Here is a 25666-nt window from a genome sequence, read left to right on the forward strand (position 1 = left end):
CATGAGTCTAAAAGTGTAGAATTCATTGCAAAAAATCAAGTCAAAATGACAGCACAAATTCAGAATATTATAAGATTAAAAGAGCCTGTACCTGATTTTAATATGTTCTAGACAAAGATACGCTATTTACATCATGGATTATATAGTAAAAGCAGCTAAATAAGAAATTAATTGAGACACTAATAAATATTCTATGCATTTTACAGAGCATTTTGTAATGTAGCATCTAATACAGAAGCTACCAACAGGTCAGAGTTACATTACTTTTCATACAACTCCTGGGAAACAACTTGCACAATGGGAGATACTTCATTCTCTGTCATGGTGCATTATCAAAAGTGATAAAAAAAAATTAGAGCTGAGATTGGAGAGCTGTCTGCAAAGAATCACACGACACTATCCCAGACAGTTGTTTCTGTATTATGGTGCAATATGGGGCACAGCACCAGAAAGGACTAAGGCTCAAAGTTCAAACTAAAACATGTTCCAGACTCATGGTTCAAAATCAGGTACAAGTCTTTTAAGTAGTAGACCAGCTGGCAACCATTTGACCACTTACTTTAACAGCTCAAATCAAGACAAAAATTGTGAATGTAAGCAATTTTAATTCTAGCAAATATTCATCTTTTTGCAGTGTAGATTTTCCCGAAGTCGGCTACCTGGATTTGAATGAGTCCGGCGCTAACATCTCCAGGGTATGAGCTGGACCGTATAGATTGACTACAAACAGACTCACAGATGGGATGTTCGAACCAGCCTGTCAGCAAAAGTGAAGCAAAAAGATATGAAGTACCATCCCATGTCAGAAACAAATCTTTTCAAATCAGTCTCTACCTTTGGGTAAGGGAAAAAGATGTTGGACGGGTAAAGACTGCCTAAAAAGTGTGGTATTTCCATGGCAGGAGTGGCAGAGTTGTTGATGGTGAGATAGGCCAGCCGAGCACCGTCTTCAGACCACCAGTGGGCAGCGTATGTCAGAAGAATCTCCTCTGTTTGAGAAAGACACAACATATCACGCATATTTCAAGAAGTAGAGACATTAGAGTCAAGTACAGTAGAGCACATTTGAAGTACCATCATTTCCTCCACAAACAACACTTTACCGTCTTATTCTGCATAAAAACTGCTAACCCCGTAGTTTAGAACGGCACAAATTTGTTTGTCAGTTCATATTTCTGTATTCATGTCAATTCTCCTGGGTACATTTAAAATTTAACAGCCAGTTAAAATACTTAAAATTAATATTTTAGTATAGATTGGATTAAAATCACTTATTTTTGCTACTAAAATTCTCAAAATAATTAATTTTAGTTCTTGCAGTTATATTAAACTGGATAAGATCACATCACATGACATCACTTGGTATATGTTGGACAGTTTTATGAATGAAAAATGCAGATAGAGAGATCTCTGCAAATGCTAGAGGGAGAGAGTATGACTTGTAAAATAAATTGTTTCCTCCCTTGAGCTTACACATTGGTGGTGGTGGAGAAGAGAAGGAGACGGAGAGGCTAAGGAGGCTGATGAATCTGCTGCTGTGGTGGAGATAGGATGGGCACAACTGAAAAGGCAGAATGAAGGACAGAGGCAGTGCGTTTATATGAAAGGCTTTAGGGGTGACCATACTACTGAGAGGTAAATGTAGGAGATTGCGGTTCAGTCACAGTGTAAGATTGTGGGATCAATGAAAAAAAACTTTTATTAAATTTAGTGATTCAAAGATAAGAAAGCGGAGAAAATGTAAACACGGCAATAACAAATAAAACTTAGTCATACATTTTATGTAAGTTTGAGTATGAGTCATAAGTATTGTTATGTATTATCCCGCAACTTTGTAATAACACTAAAAGAAACAATTTGTCCCGGTTAAATTTAGATTCTTCTATTTCCTTTAAGCTCTCAGCAAAGCTCCCATTTTCCCATTTTCTCTGCACCCTGTTCTCTCAAACATAACTAAAACGCAAGTTGTTTCTCCACACACTTCAGGTGACTAAAACCCGAAGTTGGATTTGGAGTCATTTGTTCATGTTTGACCAATCTTTAATCGCCAGATACCATTTTGCCGATCAATCCCTATTTTCACAGCCACAGCGTTCTACAATTTTATTTACATAATCAATGATACGCACGTGATTCAGCAGCTTTGCATAGTAATTTTGGAACAAATGAAAAAAAATCTATTGCTAGCTAGTTTGATCTGCAGCTATCCATCGGAGATCCCAATAACTTCAAGCCTTCTTGTTCATGGCATTTACGTTTATGACAACATTAGCTCCCATTGGACACTTCCTGGGTGACTTGTCAGCTCTAATGATAATGATCCATGGGTGTCATAGATTATAAATTTATAGCAGACACAAGCACAATAAGTCTTCTTTAAAGCTATCATTTCCAGTTACATGGATTGACCAGACCTTGTTGTATTCTCACATTACACCATATTACACTACTTGATGCTATCTGTGTTACTGCTGTCTGGTAGTGTGCCATCTTTGGCCTGATAGAAGACCAGAGAGCACAAGGGAGCCTGAACAAAGGCCAGGTGAGGAGACGGGAACAGGGTTCACGTCTGCCATCTACTGTTAAAGGTGGTAGCTTTAACCTGATTAAATCTTCATTATTTTCCATGTGTCTATATAAATTAGCTGGTTTTGCTCTTACCCTCATAGGTCCAGTCTGAGAGGCCGTTGACCACGTGCTCCTCTGGCTCTGTGGTGGTGAGGCGCAGGGCTCTGGCAGTGACACTCTGTTTGTAGTAGATATCGCCCTCAAACACATAGGCCTGGCACAGACACAGACAGGGGTAAATCCATTATCAAACATGGGAAAATTAAAGGCTCCCATTGGCTGCTTCTGTGAACACGGGCTGGACTCCAAGTGTGGATGAATCAGTGGCCAACTCACTAAAGTTAGAGTCAGTACATCTCTCTTCTGCCAATATGGATGTCACTGTGTCAAATTTATTGTAGGAAGATCAGTAAAACATGGAAGGTCTGCCACCTGCTTGACTCCATGAAAATGTTATTGCCTTGCCCATAAAGCTCCACAGTATGGCATTAAAGTATTGACATGGAGATGCGCAGGGAAAATCACCTGGCCAAGTTATAGGTAAGATGGAGAGGCACGCTCATTTGCAATAGAATAAGTGGAAGAAAATATATAGCGTACAGTGGAACATTCCAGGCAAAATAATAAACCATTTGGTAGACCCTCCATCAGAAAAGTTACAGAGCGCACCTTTAAAACAAAACTGTGTAAAATGTTATCATCATGAGACCTTTTATATTTTTTTACCTCAAAGAATTTGTGCTACTTAAAAAAAGTTATTTATATTAGGGCTGCAAGGTTAATTGCAATTGGATTGAAATCCAAATTGCAATTTTAATGGAGCAATTAGCAAATCTCAAGGGCTGCTTTTTGTGATATAATCTCCTCTGCAAACAACAGAAGGTGTCTCCAATTATGTGTCCTTGGTGTTAATAACCCTATTTAGAGCTCCAAAAACAATTAGAATGTGCAGTGTGAACTCAATCTTGATTGGAAAAATATAGAAAATCAGAGATTGTTGCCTCTACAGTTGTGATAATTATTTTACAACAGTGCTTATGGTTATTATTGGTTTCATTCACAATTAAAGGGTCTGTACCTGATTTTAATGTATTATAGATTAATGCTCTTTACATCATGCACTGTATAGTAAAAGCTGTAAAATAACCAAGAAAATTTGACTTTCTTGAATAATAACTAATACAAAAGTACTAAACGGGTCACCTTTTCCAATCCAGCACATTGTTACTGACACTATCCCAGACACTTGATTGTCTGTCATGGAGCATTTTCAAAAGTCACAAAAAGCAAGTACCGTAGTAAAACAGAGATTGGAGAACTATAAGGAAACAAGTGCATAACACTATCCTAGACAGGTGCACAGTGGCAGAAAGGTCTAAGTGGTTGGGAGTAAAAGTTCAAACTAAAACATGTTCCTGACTCATGGTTTGAAATAATTTGCAGGGCTTTTAATAGAATCAATCACAACAGACACCGTTCTGGTATTCAAGTGTGAATGAATCTAAGTGAGCCAATTTATATTTCACCAGTCACTAAATGTTCAGGGGCTAGGGGCTAATAACAGCACAGGGAGGTTCAGATAAATGATAGCTCATGTTAAACAGTCATTACAGAAGACTATCAGGTCTGAGTTCAGATCCAGTTCATGATGACAGGTAATGATGTTGTCATTAAGAAAATGTCAAAATGAACTGTTTCCAATTCGCTCAAACATGCAGAGCGTAAATAGGATCTTGTTCATAAATTAAATGAGTTTAAAGTGAGAAAGAGGTTTACTAGCTGGTTTCCCTGTGGTCCCCAGGAGGCGTACTGCAGCATGGCCTTCTCCCTCAGATCCTGCAGCTCTCTAAAACACACAATAACAGAGGTGAGAACAGAGGACCAGGTCAATACCAGTATAGAAGTGTAGATGCAACATTTAAAGAACAACGGCTGGTTCATGCAACACTTTTATATAGAAGATTATAGTCTTCAACAGGCAAGCGCTTTCCTTCAAGGCATTTACAGGCAATGATCAATACTGCAGGTCCTACTGAAAACGTTAAACCAGGTTTAAAAATATTGAGAAAAATCTTCCTCCAGCAGTATTTCACTGAGTCTATGGGGAACATGGATGTCAAGCAAAGACTTAACTTCTGTTTCAGACCTTATTGTGGGACCTGCAAAGCAGACGGATGAGAGATGCATGTCTGACGCCATGATGCTCAGATGCTGGGGTCAGGTCTACAGTCCATGGGTCTCATGCCCAGTGCATCCATGCAGTAGCATTCCTCATTCTACCTACCCAGACGCCACATTGTAGATGGCATAGGAGGCTGTGAAGGACTGAGTGAACACCTGGAAGAGTAAACATATCATGCAAACGGGTGTGCAGCACTGAAATGACAGACACATTTTAGTGCTCACACATGCACTAAGTGAATGAGACAGGCCCTGAGCAGAAAGCAACATAAGAGACCGTGCTTTACTTTGACTCTAAACCTCTGAAGGCAGCGCCTCTGGCTGCAGAGCGAAGCCAATTACTCAAACACATTGTTAGTACAAAAATGTGTTTTCTATCAAAATAAAGCAGCAGCAAGTGAAACATTGTGCATGTACTTCTAAGATAACTTTCAGTATTTTCAACTTAAATTTTATAAAGCCAGTCAGTGAGCACTAAACTTCAGTTATATTGAGTCAGTGTGTTGTACATGATATTGCGTCAGGTCACACATGAACAGAGCCTGAGGGTCTTCACAGAAAACACAAAGCGGAGAAAGTCTTAACAGGACTTTTCTCATTAAGTGGCATCATTACAGTTAATATCTATCTCACAGAGGCTGTCGCAACCCTGACTCCACTGACTCCATCGCAGCTGCTCGATGAATAATTAAATTAACTCAGCGAAACAGATTAAAGAGCAGAATCGATGTGGGTGCTTCAGTATGCGTGTCCGTGTGTGTCTCTGGCTCCATTGATCACAACTTTACCTGATGAATTCAACGTTATTTATTGATCTGCTCTGCTTCTCTCCGCACACAAAGAAAGGGAAGCAGGCTATTTGCCCATTGGCTCTGTAAAAGCCTTAGCCTCCATGAAAACTAGTCCCCAAAGGGATGAAATGTCACATCTTCTGCACAGCACACTTAGCAACAAAATTGGATTTCTTTCTCAGCTGTTTGTTGTGGGGAAATGTAGGGATCTAGCACTAGTAAAGCTGCAGGTATACAAGAGGAAATACATGGTGGGGTTGTTGTAATAGAAATAAAAGTGGTAAGTCTTCATATTGTTTCTGATGGGAGGAGGTACGGAGCCACTGATGTAAAACCAATATGGATCGCTTTGTCCATTCCTTTCAAGGAAGCTTATGGATTCATTTGTTTAGAGGATTTTTGCATCATTTTCACTTAAAGGTGCACTGTGTCACTTTTGAGAGGAGAGGTCAGCCATCTGCTTGTTTCTGTGGAAATGTTATTGCTTAGAGTTTTCATTGCCAGAAAAGAAATATTCCAGATCTGACCTGTACCTTGATTAGTAACATCACCTGTTTTTTGTTACAGAGTTAAATAAGTATAATGCCATACATTCCAGGTGACAACATCTCCATGGAGACAAGCGGGTGATATACCTTTAATAAGAAAAGCTACAGAGTACACCTTCAAATGGTCAGATTTGACTTTTTTTTTGCTAAGTGATTTGCCTGATTTTAATAGCAGTCAGTAGCAACTGTGAAATGGGGGTAAGTAAGTAAGTTTTCATTTATATAGCCCTTTTCACAGACATATGTCATAAAGACACTTTACAGAGAATTATTCATTCACTCCATACCCGGTGGTGGTGCTAAGCTACAATTCCTGCCCTGGGGCAGACTGACGGAAGCGCAGTTGCCAATCTGCACCATCACCATCACTCACGCACAACACATTTTTAACTTGTGAATAGTAAAAGTACTCAAAATGGTACCTATAAACAGGAAACTGAACCTCATGAATATGTTCAGTATTACAATTAAAACACAATGGATACATAATACCATTATGGTCATGAGCTCTGGGTAGTGACCGAAAGGACGAGATCGCGGATACAAGTGCTTGAAATGGGTTTCCTCCGCAGGGTGGCTGGGCGCTCCCTTAGAGATAGGGTGAGGAGCTCAGTCACACGGGAGGAGTAGAGCCGCTGCTCCTCCACGTCGAGAGGAGCCAGTTGAGGTGGCTTGGGCATCTGTTTCGGATGCCTCCTGGGCGCCTCCCTCGGGAGGTGTTCCGGGCATGTCCCGCCGGGAGGAGGCCCCGGGGAAGACCCAGGACACGCTGGAGGGACTATGTCTCTCGGCTGGCCTGGGAACGCCTCGGGGTCCCCCCGGAGGAGCTGGAGGACGTGTCTGGGGTGAAGGAAGTCTGGGAGTCCCTGCTTAGACTACTGCCCCCGCGACCCGGCCCCGGATAAGCGGACGAAAATGGATGGATGGATGGATACATAATACATAACAGAGAAAAGGTGATCAGATTGGTTAGCCGTTGCCTGGGAAGGATACACACTTCCTCAATACTTTATGAAGATATAAGTCCCAGTTTTTAAATGTACATGATTGACATGTGGATTAGCCGATCAGGGATACACATGGTCTGGTCATATGGGGGCACAAAAGGAAAAAGGAATAGGAATTTGTAAATAATAGGTGACCAATAAGCTCATTCATAGCACATGTGTTACTGATTAGACATTCTGATTGGACAATCACTTTTGGATGGGATTAAGACAAAACAGAGGGTGTGGAGACCATACAGATATCAATCTGTAAGAAATACAGAGAGATATATTATTCTGGATTTGCCAGGCAAGGTCAGCCCCGTAATGTATATCCTTGTTGGTTTTCTTCTACTGTATATACTGTATACAGCTGCAATTTGTTCAGCACTTCCTCAGGACAAATTTCCCTTTGGGCATTAATGTATATTTGATTTGAACTCAAGACCAAAGCGTAAGGAGCTGAACAAGAAAGCCACTGTGCGAATAAAGCTGAACCACTTGATGATAGAGCGAAAAGAAAACAACCAGAAAAGACATAGAAAGGTCAAACGCTGCAGAAAACAAGTACAGTCGGCAAAACTCATCAAAAGCATTCTTCAAGGGCACTGCCACCTGTACCGCGTTTATGATCTGCTTATAAATGCCATGATTCAGGCCATGATTTAACATTGTAAAAGCTGCTGTGGAGGTGAGCACAATCGCATGTCGAGGTGATAAACTGTGGTACCCTGAGCATCTGTCTCTGGGAGGCTTGGAGAATTTTAATGTGATTGCCAGTAACATGTCATAAATCCTCTGCACATCGCTCCTCCTTATCCTCTGTTTCTACTCGAGCTGTACCTGCCCCCTCTCCAGGAAAACAACAGGGAATTCTGGGTAATAAGAAATCAGATTACAAGAGCGTAAGCCTGTCACGATAACACAAAACGATAACACATTTTGAAGTACAATATATTGCTGAAGAAAATATGTTGATAAAAGATAATACTGAATGCCATTATACCCTTAGTAGGATTGCCCTCCACCCCAAAAGCTCAAATCTGATCGTAGTGCAGAATATTGTGTTCTCACGATACAAAACTTTCCAACTCCATTTCATTACAAAGGAGGAATAGACTAATGTGCCACAATTATAATTAAAACACTCTTTCTGTAGACAGTACAATGTCACTTTCAATATTAAATAATAATACTTTCTTATATATTATCATGTGGTTTGTGTATCTGTGTATCCCCAGTTGTCCATTTGTATGTGGTATTATACTTGTTCTGATACAGCAAGATAATTCTAAAGCTACTCATGAAAGGTTGATTTCTGTCCTGTTCATGTAATTTTTTGGTATCAATACTGTTCAATCGAGTATCTAGTTTCGATACTAGTTTTATTATTTATTAGTATCTGATTTTTGATACTTCTGATGACCCTAACAAAACAATAACAAAACGTTTCTCACTACTAGCAAAAAGTAAAAATGATAAATATTGACCCCCAAAAATAATGGTTCCATTTATCATGTATTGAACGCTAAGTCGACAGACCTATAAGAGCAAAAGATGCAGTGAAAGAATTTGTGTTAGTGTTGTGATATAGGACTGCAACAACTGGATTAATAGTGACTAATCAATCATTCATTTTATGACTAATTTAATGACTGTTAATAGTGATTTGTAGTTTAAAAGGTTCTAGCCCATGTTATATGACAGCACCATAATTAAAAAATAAATGAAATAGCACAAGAAAAGAGTATAGCCTATACATTTTGCAATCATGATGAAAAATATTCTTCCTGTAGTGTTTCTAATAGAGCCCTCCCTACCTGCTCCCTCTGCAGGAAAACTCCAGGGGATTCTGGGATATACGAAATCAGATTACAAAAGAGAGAAATGCAGTGAAAGAATTAAGATTACACCAAGAAATCATATATATTAGTAATTACATCACCAGGATCTAGCAGGAATTCTATTTATTTCAATAAATAACTAGAGGAAAGGGCTCCCACTAAAAGAATATATAAAATAGATTGATTTGATGTTCATGTGCACCAACAAATCAACAATACACTCTTTCTTTGGATGCCTTGAAAATGGCTTTGTAGTCTGTGTAGAACTTATTAATAGCTACTGAGATCGTCAGCTCTATGTAAACCACTTCTTACAACCAGAATGATAATACCAGAGCCCCTGGCAACTTCCAGATTGTATTTATTTATTTAAAGACCGCACATTGAGAGGATCCATTTCTTTTTCACGAGGGTCCTAACACAAACACAAAGATGGCTGCGAATGCACACAGCACCACAGCACTGGACAAACTGCTCTCCATCATGGACACCCCTGCTCACCCATTGCACCAGACTGTAGAAGGACAGAGAAGCTCATTCTCCAACAGGCTCCTGCAGCTCCGCTCAAACAGTGAGAGATACAGGACTACATTCAAACCACACTCCATACAACAGTACAACGACTCACCCTTATGTAACAGATAACCCTATGTCCTGTTAATAATCATATCATTGTTGCACTGTCTTCCTATTACCTCTTGTATAAAGTTGTGATTTTACATTTATTTATTTTGACTTGTCCATATACATTTATATAATTATGTCTTTTTGACACCGGTCGCTTGCTATCTTTTTGCTACTTATTTAGAATTCATTATTACCATTTATATTTTTTCACTTTGTTGTTATATTATATTGTGATGTGTCAGCTACTGTGTCCAAATAATTTCCCTTGTGGATCAATAAAGTTTGTCTAATTGTAAATCTAATACTGGCATTAGTCCTATACTGCAAAAGTCCTATGTTGCAAAAATACAGGACTGCCATAATGCTCTTAACTCCTAAAAACATACCCAGAGATGTGTTTTGCTTGATTCAGACGTTAATCCAAAGCTCAAAATGGTTTGTTGCACCTTGTGATGTCATGAAGTGGTAGTTTTCAAGTTAACAGCTACCTTTTTACCCAACACACAACTACGAGTATGTTTTTAATGAGGACATACATGATAAATCAGAAAATAGCGTACTATGGGCCCTTTAAACAGAAAAGAACTGAATCACGAGATAGCATATCACGGGATTAGATCATGATTTGATTTTTTAATATCTCCCAACCTGCCTATACCATATCCATATAGGGCTCTTTGAGGGATTTTTTATGTAGGCTTGCTCCATCATCTAGAACCCGCCTGTCTCCTATAAATGGTTCTGGTTCTCTTGGCTCTTCAAAATAAACGAGGACACGGACTTGACTGGTCTCCCCAAAAGACCATCTTGCCTCTTCATTTCATGTTCCACTTGGTCGGCTACAGCTGCAACAATGGATCGACTAATCATGACTATAAAAAGATCATAATCGTAAGGTTGTCTAGAATCTACAGACTCTGAAACATTGGCTGAAAGAATAAACAGTGTCTTATGTTCACCAATAAATACACAAGATACAGTTGCAGCCCTAATGTACAGCTGTAGTATATGAAGTCAGCATCTCTCTCCCCCTCTCTCCACAAATCCTCTATCTTCCTATACCCATTACCTGCTATAATGCCCCTCTCTGTAAAAACACTGAGGGGGGGGGTCTATTTAGTTTCTAGAATTGCACAGACTGTAAGAATACGCAGTGACAAAAGAAATCCACAATTACAGAAGTTCCTTTCTCTACCAGAGAGTGGATATGATTGTTCCACTGCAGGATCATGTACAGAGCTTAGAAAATAGCCTGTTTCCTATGTATATTGTCCCTTTCTCTCACTTGTGTTTTCAGCCTTTGATACCCCCATCGGCGAACACTGCTGCAGAGCTTGGTTCTCTATTTGTCTTTAAACTGAGAAATCTTGGCAGGCGCGCTCCATTGTCTTACACATCATCCCTCCCTAAGTCCCAAACTATATATTTTCACCTCTGTTCTTGACAAACACCCTCCTCTGTTTCTGCTTAATAAACTGCTTTCACAATTTAGAATTAGATTGTGTCATAATTTCACATGGAGGGTAGGGGCCTGTATAACTCTATGGGAGATTTACTAATATCAAAGACATATCCAAGCTTATGATCCACATTTTTAACCACATCATTATTTGTTTGGAATTGGCTCCATGTACACACTAACCATATTCAAGCTTTATAACCATAAAAATCAGCTAAAACAAAAGACTGTTTTTTGTTTGTTTGTTTTTTTGGGGTTTTTTTTCAATTTGCTTGTGTAATTGTACTGACACAGGTGTTCTAACTGTGAGAATGCTTGCATCTCCACCTGCCTGTTTCCATGGAAATGTTGTTCCACTGGCTATAATATTCAACAGTATGACATAAAATGTCTAACCTGACACCCTACTGCTGCATTCAGACCGTGACATCAGAGTAATGTGAAGTCTATGGATGACACACACCTAGGCAGGTTAAACGATTATGCAACATCTTGAGCATTTACGTAGTGCAGAGTTGAAAAAGCTAAACTTCACAACAAAGTTCTGAAAAGGGCTTATAAACTTATCATGGGAAAAATAAGGATGCTTTGAATGCATGTGTGCAACTGTTTAAAATGAACTAGTTCTGTTTTTTTGCATTTTTTTAAGACTGTAAAAATCAGATACAGCGCTTTAAATCTTATGTCTCAAAGTCATTTCAACTGACAACTATCACGTTTTTGGGGATTGAATAATAGTAGCACTTTCTGAAGCTATTGTGAAGAAAAAAAAATCACCTTTGTTTATTTATACTGACAGAGAATACTTTGAACTATATTCCGACTTGTCCTCCAGATCAATTTTAATCTATGGGGATTATACAATGTTGTGATGTCATGTAAACCCAACATATTCAAACAGACACAGTCCCTGAGGAGGAGTTGTCCCTATGTGGTCGTATCCTTTACCTCAAAATGCATGCTCTCGTATGAAAACCAATTTATTTTTCGCCCGCTGGTCACAAAAGCTTGCCTTGAAGCATTTAAAGGCAATATAAAATCCCTTTACTTGCACCCACTCCTCTCCTATCTCTCACCACTGCAGTGCTCTGAACCCCATAGCATCTCCTGTCATTCTCTGATAACTATTCTGATTGATTTCAACTCTGGGCATCATATAGTATCTAAGGCCAAATGGTGCATAACACATTTTTCTCTCTCTTTCTATCCTACCCCATGACTCTCCCTCTCTCCTCCTCTCCACCTCCCCCCTCTCTCTCCCTCTTTCTCATTCTCTCCCCACTATCGAAAGCGATTGCAAACTGCCTAGCTCAGCATAAATTCCCCTTGAGATAGACAGAGCAGAAGAGTGTGAGAAGATGGGCCACGGGAGGAGAGGTGAATGAATTAGCACATAAATGTCGAGCAGGCGCACTTGGTATATTGATATCATTCCTAAACATGATTGTGGGTGGCATTTCACTGCTCCTCTCAATGTACATACAGCATTCATGGGAACAGACAATAGCTGCAGATATGAACAGAAAAATGCAATGACGTATGATATACTGTACATTATAAAGCAAATGCAGATAAGGATTCAAGCTAGGACTGCAAAGAATTATTATTGAAACAAAAATGCTATTCAGATGGTCGCAATTGGCAAAGGATGTGGTTATCTAAATTAGTGTTGCCACAATGTTAAAATTTCTGTGAATTTTGATACCAAAGCCTTGATACTTGATACCAATATTGAGACCACAGCATTATTTAAAGAGACCAAATTATGCTCAGATATATAATATAGTTATAATCTTGTTACCTCATCAAAAACATACCTATATTAAAAAAACATGCTAACCCTGTTTTAGCCTTTTACATACAGTTTAAAAATGCCAACCATGCAGTTTGTGAACTGAATCACATATCTGTAATACTAAAAAAAAAAAAGACCTCTATAAACATGTTCTGTGATACATTTTTGCATTACATTTTCTCAGTTCCTATTTCAGTCTTCTCTCAATTATTAATACTCTTGGAGCTGTTTACAATGTGCATTGGGAACTGAATCTTGATCAAAACAATACATTACAAACCTAAACAAAAAAACACAACTATTGTCAACAAATTTGCAATTAGACAAGTTCAGTCCTGGGTTGAACTTATGTTAACAGCTTCATAATTCATAAAGAGGCAATGATGGAGCGACTAATTACCACTGAACAAGAAACAGAACAAAACATGAAATGATTAAAAAGGCTATGTTTGAAAAAAACTGAGTCTGAAATGAACAGCAGAATAATTTAAATAAAATGTAGAGCTGAGGGCTTTTATTCGCCCCTTAATTCAGTTTCCGTAGCGATCAGCCCTTACACAAGCCAGTTTTGCCCTTTGAGGAAAGAGCCAGTGTTTATTAATGCAGATGGAGTTTGCACAGTGGAAAAGCTGCATGGGGTTTGTAGCTTTATGGAAAACCCAAGCACCAATGAAACAACAGCACAAATAAAAACAGAATTAGGATGTAAATCCTGTCTTATTCTGCATAAAAAGCACTAACTCTGTGGTATAGCTCAGTATTAGCATGTTCTGAAATACATGTGATTCTTGTATTAGTTTGTCAGTTCATATTTCCTTATCAAAACATAACTCACACATGTTTATTATAACATAATTATAACATCTTGGAAAATTGCTAACCAATGGATAAAATTTGTTTCATGCTAATTAAAAACAACAAGGGTGACAATTTAATCAAAATTATTAAAATTTTGAATGTACAGTCTGAGAAACAGACAGAAACAGAAGAAAAGAATGCATGTTTCTCCCAGTGTCTGGATGGGTTTCCTTTGAGCACTCCGGTTTCCCCATCAAACCAAAACATGTTACATAGGTCTTCAGGGAGAACAGTTGATAGTCAAGGTCAGTTAAATACAATCAATCAATGAATCTGCCCAGGGACGACAGGTGGAAATTAGCACTGATGCTACAGCCTGGTACAATGCATCTCTCCCGTTAAGGTTAATGTAAAAATTGTGCGCTGTCTCTGTCTCAAATAAATAAATAAATAAATAAAACCTACTTCTATGTCAATCAAATATCGCAAGCCAGCATTGAAAAAAAGGTTGAAATTAGCCAAAAGGCATTATAAACTGCTAGGGCAACCAGAAGTGGAGTTAAAGGAGCACTGTGTACACTTTCTGTTTGGGGTCTACCACCTGTTTGTCTCCATGGAAAGGTATATTATTGTTTTGCCTGAAATGTTTCACATTTAATTTATGGAAAGAAGCATTTAGAGCCACCAAGCCAAGTTACAGTTATAAGAGCTGTGGAGAAATGACCCCACTCACAGTAAGTATGCATCTTTTTCAAATTAGATAGATATGTTTATTGTCATACTGTAGAACATTCCAGGCAAAGCTATACACAGGGATGAAACATATGTATAATACACTGGAAAAAAAAGTTAAATACAACAATTATAGAAAAGGTATTAGACCTCAAACTAGTTAAAAGCCAAAGAAAACAAATTGTGTTTTAAGAAGAAATTTAAAAGCAAAAAAATAGTCTGCTTGTCTAATGTGAACAGGTAACTCATTCCATAATCTAGGCCCAGCAACAGAAAATGCTCTGTCTCCTTCAAGTTTTCCTCTTGGAGCATCTTTACGGAGAAAAGCAGGTGGAAGTCCCCCCACCATAAAAGATACATAGTGCACCTTTAAGATAGCATTATAAAGTCCTGCTTTGCTATGTTGCAGCCAGGCAAAATGATTCTTGTTAATCTACATAGTGTGCTGTGGTTTGATTAATATTGCACAATGTCCCTATGAATAATCTGGTTCAACATTTGAGCATTTCCCTTGTGGATACTTCCATTGAGAACATCATATAATTGATATAGGAATACTGCCTCCTGTTCCCACCTGAGACTGTGCCAACAACATACTGTCCTGCCATTTGTAAACAGCTAAATGAGTGTAGAGAGATCAGTGTCCTGCAGTCCTGTTCTACAATACCACCTGCGATTGTGATTCTCGTCAGATCCTCATTAAAATTCCCCTCCGATGCAGTGAGCAGATTTCATTACACCAACTTTACCGCGTCTTCATCGCCTTGATCTCACCCTCTTCTCCCTCCCTCTCTTACCCCCCTCCACCTGCTATTACCAACCCCCCTCCCTCCTCTACTCCCTCTCTTACTCCATTCTATTGCCATCACTTCGCACAGATCAGTTGAAGCTTTTCTCTAGTAATCCCCCAGCACCATCACAACCACTAGGGCTGGATGATGTGAGAAAGAAATGAGATAAAGCTATAACAACTGATCGGATTATACGTGACTAGTTGGTGATAGAAATGATAGACAACTAATTAAACAGAGATAAGCGCTGATCTGGAGTGTAAACAGACTAACCAATGGAAAGTCTTGTAATTAAAGGATGAACATTTTGTTAAAAAAAAAAAAAAAAAAAAAAGGTTTATTTTTGCAACCGTTCTCTGTCAAGATATTTTCTGGCAAATTATGTTCTACCTGTTGACTAAGGTACACTATGTAACTTTTATAATGGCGCATCTGTCGCCTTTTCCATTGAGGTCTATCATCTATCCATAGAGATGTTATTGCTTTCCCCGCAATGTTCAACAGTATGGTATTAAACTTATCCATCTCTGTGCAGACAAGCAGGTTGGGTCAAGTTATAGATCAGATCTGTGGAGAGGTGTCCCTGCTCTCTCCCTCCCTCTCTCTCTGCTCACAGTAAGAAAGCAGTTATTTTTAGCAGTGAAAACCCCTGTAATTGAAAAAAAGCAAGTTTAATGGCACACTGTGGACCACCCAAACCAAACATCTCCACGAAAAGAAACAGGTGTGTAACCCAACAGAAAAGTGCACCTTTAAGTTTTTTAAAATGTACAATAGAAAAAACTAAAATACAAAAATAATGCTATTCCACAACAGCCCTAATACTTTATATATATCATTGAAAACATTTAACGATAACCATATTCTGGAAGTCATATATACAAATTTGAAGGTATATTCAATAGTAACTAGATTTAAAATATCAAATGCATGCCCTACACTATTCATTATACAAACAGAAAAACAACTTCACCAGGAAGCTGAATCTGGGCCATGTTAAGAAGAACATGACAAACATACACAGATCTTTTTTAAAAGACAAAATGTTTTTTAAGCTCTGTAAAGTCTACTTTAAACAGCAAAATAAGTGATAAGCACGAAGCAGTCCTAACCTCCACCATTTTACCTTTCCTCCTCTACTATGAGCCAGTTTAAATATTCAACTCCCCATATGTTTCCCAGTCACTTGGCAGGCTGCATTACAAAGCCGTACACTGCAGCAGTAGCACAATTGGCACTCTCTCTCTCTACCGCCTCCTTTTTGTCGTCTCTGGCTCACTGCTCCTTTGTTGCTTCTTTGATTAAAATGCCTGTCACAGTAGTTTAACAGTGACACCACAAGCCTCAACCACGTACAAAGCTTTGATAGTGGGGCATAATTAATGGGCTATGGGTCCTGTTCTCTGCAGGTAGTAGCTGCCTAAGTCCTTTTGTGAGGTAATTGGGAATAAATATAACACAAGCAAAGACTCACCGGTCGGATGTCGTACGCCAACAGGACAAACCTCATGTCTGCAGATACCTGGAATCTGGTCTTAGATAGGTCCTGGGAAAGAAGAAAGATAACAATAGGTAAGCAGATGTATACAGTTGGATGCTTAAAGAGGGGGTATTTTACTTTTAATCGGTTTTAATTGCTAACACATTAAAATGTTGAATTAGTTTCACTTTCGTTTTCTGATGTTCTGACTTTCCCCTTCCTTTGCTCTCTGCACTAAGTTACTCCCTCTTTAGAGCACTATCACAACACAATCAGAGTGCATCCTGCTAATGAAACTACTGCACATCGCATCAGGTTTGTGAAGCTATAGTGTATTGTTTTGTATCATGCTTTTGTATATTTATGGAGAATTGTCATGTGGGAGCATGGGTAACATAGGCTTGTGGGATGAGCATCAAACAGAATCTTACAGTTAACCACACGGAGGATCTGAATAGGGCCTGGGAGAGATTGCCAAATTACTGAAACGTGCACAGATGACATCTAAAACCGCTTCGAGCATGTTTTGATGAGGGAATAAAGCTAAAAAAAATAAATAGAAAGCTAAAAATAAAAGATTTGCATAATACCCCTCTTTAACAAACTGTATTTGTTTCATATGACAATTGTTAAGCCTCTTTAAAATCATCTTTCAATCATCTTTTCTTTTATCTTTTGTCTTTGTCTGTCTCCTTACGTCAAGCATCTTTGGGTAATTTGAAAAGAAATATATGCTATGTATTATTACTTTTAGTGTCTTTTAAGCACTTTCTTATTCATAATATATACAACTTGTACAACAAAATTGCACAGTTCATTTAGAGTTTGTCCTATTTAGAGTTTGTGCTATTTGTTTGTAAAATCCCTCAGCCACTACACCTATGTGCAAGTAACGGCAGTCCTGACCCGCATGCTTTTTGTATTTTGGTAAAGGAGAATTTTTTGGCTTAAGGCATGTTCACATTTGGTCGAGGCACAGTTTCAGTCATAACAAAGGCTTGATTTGGTCCTGGTGAAGTCCTGGTTTAGTCTTGTTCTAGTCCGGGTCTAGCCTTGGTCCAGTCCTGGTCTAGTCCTGGTTTAGTTTCAGGTTTAGTTCCAGTTTAGGTCCAATGTTCATGATTCTGCAAATGTGAATGCACCCTTATCAGAATGCAGGAACAACAATGTACCAACAGTAACTAATACCGCCTGTACTTTCTCCGGTCACAAGGGGTCAGTAGGGCAAACCAGCTGCCTTTCCTTCTGTAACCAGCCAAATACTGTAATTGGAATAGGCTAGGCAGTGATTGAATTCAGAAATTTAGGTGCACTATGTAATTTCTCTAGTAGAGGGACCACCACCTGCATGACTCCATGGTGATGTTGTAGCTTTAACTGGAATGTTCCACTGTATAACATTAAACTCACTCTATCCCAAAGGAAAGACGCAGGGAGTAAAACTAATTATTGCCTGGTATTATTGGTAATTGAAAAAAAAGCAAGATCAAAAACAATTAATGCCATAAAGTGGAAGACTCTTAAGCCCAGCAAAGCAATCATATCTCTATGGAGACAACTAGCAAAGATATGCAGTGCACCTTTTCATTCAAAGAAAACTGTTAGTTGAATTGTTTTCTATTGTTGTAATATGAGACAATTTAGGTTTGATTTATAACTGTGAAAGAGTTCACGGCAGAACTTGTTGCATGATTACAACACCATCAAATGTATGTCCCCATGTACATTAGTGCGTGTTACTACATGTGTATCTGTGTACTGTAGAAGAACGCAGATTTCCAGACGAACATTTGAACAACATCCGAAACGTCACGTCCGATCAAAGCCGAGATGAGAGACTTGTTCCCAACCTGACAGCGCAGGCCCGATATGAGCTCCTCCGTGTGACCCATATAAGTCAGATGTGTCGTGCTGCGGCGCTGTGCAAAATGAAGCCCCCGCTCTGAAAATTCTCTTTGAAGGAACATGCTAGGCCCCACGGAGCAGCCAGATTGTGGGTATATATGTGTGTGTGTATGTCTGCGTATATGTGTGAGTGGAGGGAGGGTAGACTGTCACCTTGCCAAATCTGTATTTATCAGAGTTGTCATGTGAGAGCAACAAGCGACCAAGCCTTGAAAAAAAAGCACCAGAGAAAAAGCACCAGACCATGCTACAGAAAAATAAACCAAAAAATCTGCCAAAATATTGTGGGTGCATAACAAGCAATGACATGCAATTTTTAATCACCTGTTTAATATAATTAACATACCACTGGCCTCATAGCATAACTACCTAAATCAGATTTTGGCAACAATTCGTTTTCTGTCTCATTCTTCTCTCCACATTAAACTGCCTGTGCAGGTGTCATTGGCTAACTGAGGCTAACAATATTTAAAACAGTAACAGGCTGTATTTCAGTCATAAATGGGCCTATGTGTGTGTGTGTGTGTTGTGTGTGTGTGTGTGTGTATGTATATATATATATATATATATATATATATATATATATATTAGTAATGTTTTAATGTTTTGGCATTGCTGTCTGTGTTACCTTCCTCGGAACAACAGATGGAAAACAGCATCTTTTCTACAAACTGGCAGATTTACACTGTTAACAGTCGACCAGGTAGGTTCCATCACAAAGGAAAATTGAATTCTGTCAACTGGACCAAAGTTTTCTGAGTGAATATGTTTCGCAATATGTTTCGTCCTCTTCAGTTCTGACAGAGTTCTGCTAAGTCATTGTGTTATATAGTATTGAAACAGTCTTCCTCTGACCATAAGGGAAGTCTATCACTGTGCAATTTTGAGTAAAAGCAGGTCTGTGAACACTTTTAATCTATCCTTTGACTGTTGTGTGCTATGTTTCTTTGCAACTGTTTTGTATTTTGTAATTGTTTTCTGTGTCACCTATCTGTTTATTACCATGCACCATCCCTATCAGATAAATACGTAAATATGCCTGAAGGGAGGAGCTACAGTGAAACTATAACAAACCCTTGCTGTTTCCAGTCAGATTTTGTTAAATCCATTGAACAACCCTAAAGTGTGAACTGTCACCTGAGTCATATTTTGCATTATTTAATGGGTCACTGGTTTTGTTGTTACTATGTGACATGAAAGTACCTCTCAAGAGAAAGCCACAAAACCCCCCGCAAACCACGAATGTCAAAAATTCACAAGTGACAAAAAAAAAAAGCCCAAAGTGGCTATAAAGAAGCAGACTTGGCAACTCTTGTATGTATGCAACCTCAGCCTCTGTAAGCACCTCTCTATCCACCAGTCAATTGCTGTGCTTGTGTGTAAATATGAAGCGATCGATATGTGGACCTGTTTGTGTGGGTGTAATAACTCACCAGGGAGCAGTTGTCCAGCAGAGCAGTGGTGATGTTGCTGTTCAGACTGAATGATAACACATGGCCCTCTCTGGTACGCAGCCCGACTTCATTATCTGAGGAGAGTTTGAAAGTTGTTCGAATCCAACTTTGGTAAGATGTATTAACTAACTAAGTGTTATGGAGCTCAGAAGTGACCGCCCGTCCTGCAGTTCCAGAACAAATTTTCTCATACATTTTCCCCATAGACTTTCTGAAAAAGAAAATGATATTAAACGTTTGAAAGTTTGCTCAGGGCTAATCAGCTATGTGGTAACTAATGAAAACCAATATTTTTATTCAAAATCTGTTTCTGAAACATTACCACAAAGTTTTGTGTAATCTTGCATTTTGAAAGTTCTTTATGGATTTAAAACAAACCCGTTATGGATATTGGTTAGCACGTAGCCATTAGCCTCTGCCATGTCTTTGAACTGTTAATATTAAAATTTTTCGAAAACTAGAGCAGGTCACTCTTGAGCTCCAAAAATACTTTGAAAATGAATTTAGTATGTAACTTTTAGCCAAAAAATAGAAATACAATATTTTGTTATAATAATTGCCAGCTGCTGATGTTAATAATGGATTGACTAACTGTAATCCTTACTTCTCAGTACCTAACTTATGATGATGTCAAAGGCAAATAAATAACAGAAATGATTATCACTAGAAAAGTTGCTGTGTTTGCGACTAGACAAAGACTTTTAATTGGACATTGATCCATACCATTCAACCATACCACCGAGGGGTCATGAACTTTGAACTCCTCACTCTCTATGTCCTCCATGGTCAGATGGGAGCGCAGTAACAGGTGGGACTCATCTGTGTAAACAAAAACAATTTCATTATATAAAAGAGGACTGAATTTAAGACTGAACTATTTTGTAAAGTATTTTGGAAAATAAATATAGTTTTCCAGACAAATTGCAATTTTAATTTTTAATTTTTTAGAATCTTCTAGCTAATAGAAACCTATTGATCTCTTAACGTAAGTAATTCACTTGTTAAGGCAGCTGTTATTAATACACAAAAAGGTAAAACGGCAAGTTCCTAAGGTAAAATTATACACAAGAATTATTATTCAGAAAAAAATACATGTGATTCTTGTATTTGTTTAGCAGTTCATATTTCAGTCTCCTCTCAAACTCCCTGGCAAGTTTAAAATGCGCACTGAATCCAAAATTGAATTACAATGATTGTCAGAGAAATTCCAATTTGATATTTTTCCAGAGTTGTTCAGACATAGCTCATATTGACAGAACAATGTGGTGGTTATTAAACACATGTATAATAATAGAGATGAGCTATGCAGCCTGGGTATAGAGGACCTGTGATAGCATTTTTATTTTATTTTACAGTGCCTCTGCTGATTCACAGTAGGGTGCATTATATGACTAACAAAGTTTAAATTCATGTGGTGTCATTGGGCTCTATAGTTTGAAACTGAGGTGAAGAACAACTAGAAATTCTACAGTAGAGGTTACTACTATGGATTAAATTTGAAAATATAGTTGTTTTAGCCTGTAATGAATGGATTTCAACAGTTTAAAATAGTGGAGATATTGCTTAATTATACAACAATGGCCATACAACACAAAAATTCTCTAAAGGATCTGCTGTAGATTAAAAAGACTATGAGTACTAATGATCATCCATGTGCAATTTATGCGTTTTTTTGTTGTTCTGTATCATCCTATTTGGGGCTTGAGTACTCAGAAAACCCCTGTTTTCACCTATCTAAGACTACTGGATCATGTAGGGTTATAAAACATCATGTGTTTTCAAAAACAATAAACATGTTATTGAGTTCTGAGGTTTTGGAGAGGAAGTCAGTGGCCCCATTTCTATTATTAAGTCATTGTAGATCAATATTGTGGTAATGTAAAATGATTATGTACTCATGCTATAGCTCGATTCCTGAATAAAATATGAAATCTGTAATACAAAGTTGTAGTCAAAAGAGACATGTTAATCTTTATTGGCGGTGCTTTCCTACCTGGAGTGAGGAGGATGACAGAGAGAATGACCAGGGACATCACAGCAAGAATCACCACCATTGCGATCCCAATGCCCTTCCAGTTCCTCGGCGGACCATCTGAGCTGCCCAGGTCCTGAACACAACACGCATACAGAGGTAAAAACATAATTCATCCAATTTACAATGAATTATTATTAGAAATGTTCATCCCATTAGGATGGAACATGTTTGTAAGCAACAAGTTTAAAATAGCATTCAAGCTTCTTGACCTTTAACATGTTGAAAAATGTGTCTTTTATGCATAAATTGTCCCTGCATTTGAATAGATGGATTTTGTGTTCAGATAGAGTTGCTTGCTTCCTTCCTGCAATTTTCAACAATTTTTTTTCTTCTTTTCTTGACAAAATTCCACTTGACTGCTACATGTCATTTTACCACAGTATGAATAAAAAATTCGAAAGAAACATAAAAACTACTAATTATGCCCTGTTTCAAGAATGTAATCTTTGGGTTACCTTTTGTACTCAAAATAAAATCAAATCAAATCTATCAATAACTAAAGTGTGACCTCCCCAGAGTCAAACACAGACACAGAGATATATGTGAGTGGGGAAGAGGAGGGGGACATTAGTGCTGCTTCATTTACAGAGTCTCAGAGCCGTGCCTGGGGAATCCACACCAGTCTTCAGTCTTCAGTTGCACACATTTATCTGATTTAGACTAATTTACGAATAAGAACGGCATAAAATCACTTCACATGGAGACACCAGGCCATAATTACTGCGGCAATTTACACCAAACTGTGAAGTTTTTCCATCAACATTTCGGCAAGTATAAGTGATTGTGTAAAAAGCTTTTTTTCACATATGAACAAGTTTGAAGTAAATGAGCCAGAACAAAATAGTAAAACAATATTAAAATGACAAAAGCAAAATGTACCACAATTACAATAACAGTAAAAACATTTTTTAGATGCCTTGAAAAACTTACATTCTTTTAACTGACAGATAAGTCGATCGAAATTAGAAACTCATTTGAGCAGACATCAATAGTAAAAAAAGTCACATTCACAGGACAGAAATTAACCTTTTCTGAATTCCTTTAGAATGATCTTGAGCTGTATCAGAACAAGTATAAGAGCACATACTAGTATACGCCCATAGACCAGTATGGAACCTACCTGGACCACTGAGGGATTACACAGATATAAGACCACATGGTCATATAAAAGAAAGTACTGATTTAATGTTGAAAATGACACTGTTTTATTATCACTGTGGTATCAGAATCTGTATTGATATCACGTCTATTCCTTTGTATCGAAATTAAGTCTTAAATTTTAGAATCTTGACAACACTAGTCCAGTATAGCAAACACAACCATGCCAAGACTCATACATACATGAATAATTAACTTGATAAAGGCTACTGGTAATAGTAGTAATATAGTGCTCAGGTAATTGGCCTAATAAAAATAGACATTCATTTTCATCCTTATCGACTGCCCCAGCCCTATTATTCACAATTAAAAACCTCTAGCACTGACTCCCATTTGTGAGTAGATGGCATATGCCCAGTGAAGTGTGAGAGCTCAATCACAGAGCTCCATAAAACTGCCTTTGTAACGACCACCCAAAGGACCTGACCCTGGCACCTTCCCCGCTTCGGTCACCTTCCTCTGGGCTACAGAAGCAAGGGCTCTGGGTGTGTGTGGATGGGACAGATTGTTGCTCTTATCATGCTCCACCATCACCATCCCACACCAGCTGTCCACAAAACAGTGCCATACGCTGCATCCTCTTCCTGTGCACATGGCCGTGGAATAAACGTAACAGCTTTTGGCATTAGAAAATCAAACTAGCAAGACAATTTTGTGGTGGGCTTATTGTTAATTTGGTGCCTTTTGATGGGTTTTAAGTTAAAGCAAGAGTAAATGTTTGGGATGAGGAAAAACTTTCAGTACAATTTGCAGCTAACTGGATCTATTTGGAGCCGATCACAGCAAAGACCTAGCATAACTAATAAAAATAAATATATAATAGACATATTACGGTTGTTAAAATTATTGACAATTAGCTACTAATTGATACTAAAAAAGTTCATATTCACAGGACTGAAAAGAACTGTTCCTGAATAGCTTTAGAACAATCTTAAACTGTATCAGAATAAGTATAAGACCACATAAACTAGTATACACCCATGGACCACTATGGAACCCACCTGGTCGACTGAGGGATTACTCAGATATAAAGCCACATAAAAGTACTGTTATTTAATGCTGAAAATGACATTCTAGTCTAAAGAAAGAGTGTTTTTTAATATCATAGTAGTACTGGAAAAGTATTGGATATCAAATCTATTCCTTAGTATCAAAATCCAGTTTGAAATTTTGGTATTGCAACAAAACAAAGTCATATTGGTTTCTTTTAAGCAGAAAAGGTTCTTGAAGTGTGGAAGTAACAACAATTGATATGTGACAGCTAGGAGACACTTCTGAGGATGGCTCACTGCAAGCAGCTCAAACATCTCACTGATTAAGTTGTCTGTCTATAAGAAAACCAATATGACATAGACATGATAAATGTTAATGTTAAATCTACAATAGTGTCATACTTTGAGTTTTTTTTTACAGTTTTCATTATCAAAGAGCACATCTCTAAACAAGGTGGATTTTTGAGGTTGAAAACTCACACTACAGCCCAGCTTATGAACTGAATTAGCTAACTTCTGGTTGGTGGGCAAATACTCGACCTAGTGGAGCATTGCAACGACTCATCGATAATGCTGTGAACCGCTGTTCATTTATGCTACTTATTTAATTATAGTATAGGGCTGTGAAATTAATTGCAATACAATCCAAGAGAAATCACCATTTTAATGGATGCAATTAGCAAATAGCAAAGGCTGCAGTTTTTGAAGTACCATAATTTCCTCTACAAACAACAAATTATCCTGTCTTTTTCTGCATTAAAACTGCTAACCTTGTATTTCAGATGTACACATGTAAACATGTTCTGATATGATACTCTTTTAGTTGAGCTGTAGAGTTGTGAGTTCATATTTCTGTAGTTTTGTCAAATTTTCTGGATACTTTTAGAATGTGCACTTAGAATAGAATTATTAAAACATAAGTCAGAAAAATCACAATTAAATATTTTCCCAAATTGTTCAGTCCTTGAATAGATTTGCAATTTATGGTTTAAAAATAGGAACAGATTAATATAGGAATCATATTTCAAAACATTTTTGTACAGATATAAACTACTAGGTTAGCAGTTCTTATGCAGAATAAGACAGGATATTTTGTTTGTGGGAGAAATGATGGTAATTCAAACACAGAAGAAAAAAAAAAAAAAAAAAAGAAAAAACTGCCTCAGGTCGTTTTGAGGTTGAACAAATGTTTCATAGTTTATCCTTGAGATGAAAGCATATGAGACTCCTCTGTTTACCTCCAGCCATTGCCTCATGTTGAACAGATCACTCTAGCTTCACTTTGAAAAACTATTCAGATTAGAGGCATCTCCGGTCACACCTGTTCCAAACATGTGTGGGGCGGTTTGTGTGAGTGCTGTGTTGATTGATGCCCCTGGTGGCGTCTATCTGCTGGCCCTTTAACACAGACCGTTATCTCATTTTCTGTAGCTTTTGGCTCACGCCGCACTGCTATTAAACGCTGCGGATAACCCAAGCTGCGCGGAGATGGTGAGCAGAATACACGAGCAAAACTCCCCAC

General features: G+C 38.1%; 1 protein-coding gene across 1 annotated transcript in view; it reads right to left on the bottom strand.

The window, feature by feature from the left end:
* Positions 1–25666, bottom strand: part of LOC110164517 (inactive dipeptidyl peptidase 10) — a 44473-nt gene that overhangs the window by 17404 nt on the left and 1403 nt on the right. Inside the window, exons 2-10 of the mRNA XM_055165936.1 lie at positions 21953–22067; positions 20683–20778; positions 19939–20033; positions 16595–16666; positions 4853–4905; positions 4345–4414; positions 2662–2782; positions 835–989; positions 660–757 (exon numbers count right to left, since the gene is read on the bottom strand). Coding sequence (XP_055021911.1) covers positions 660–757; positions 835–989; positions 2662–2782; positions 4345–4414; positions 4853–4905; positions 16595–16666; positions 19939–20033; positions 20683–20778; positions 21953–22067 — 875 coding nt within the window. The remainder of the gene's footprint in view (positions 1–659; positions 758–834; positions 990–2661; positions 2783–4344; positions 4415–4852; positions 4906–16594; positions 16667–19938; positions 20034–20682; positions 20779–21952; positions 22068–25666) is intronic.

Source organism: Boleophthalmus pectinirostris, unplaced genomic scaffold, assembly GCF_026225935.1.
Source record: "Boleophthalmus pectinirostris isolate CB_2022bp ecotype Guang Dong unplaced genomic scaffold, ASM2622593v1 HiC_scaffold_8, whole genome shotgun sequence".
Lineage (NCBI taxonomy): Eukaryota > Metazoa > Chordata > Actinopteri > Gobiiformes > Gobiidae > Boleophthalmus > Boleophthalmus pectinirostris.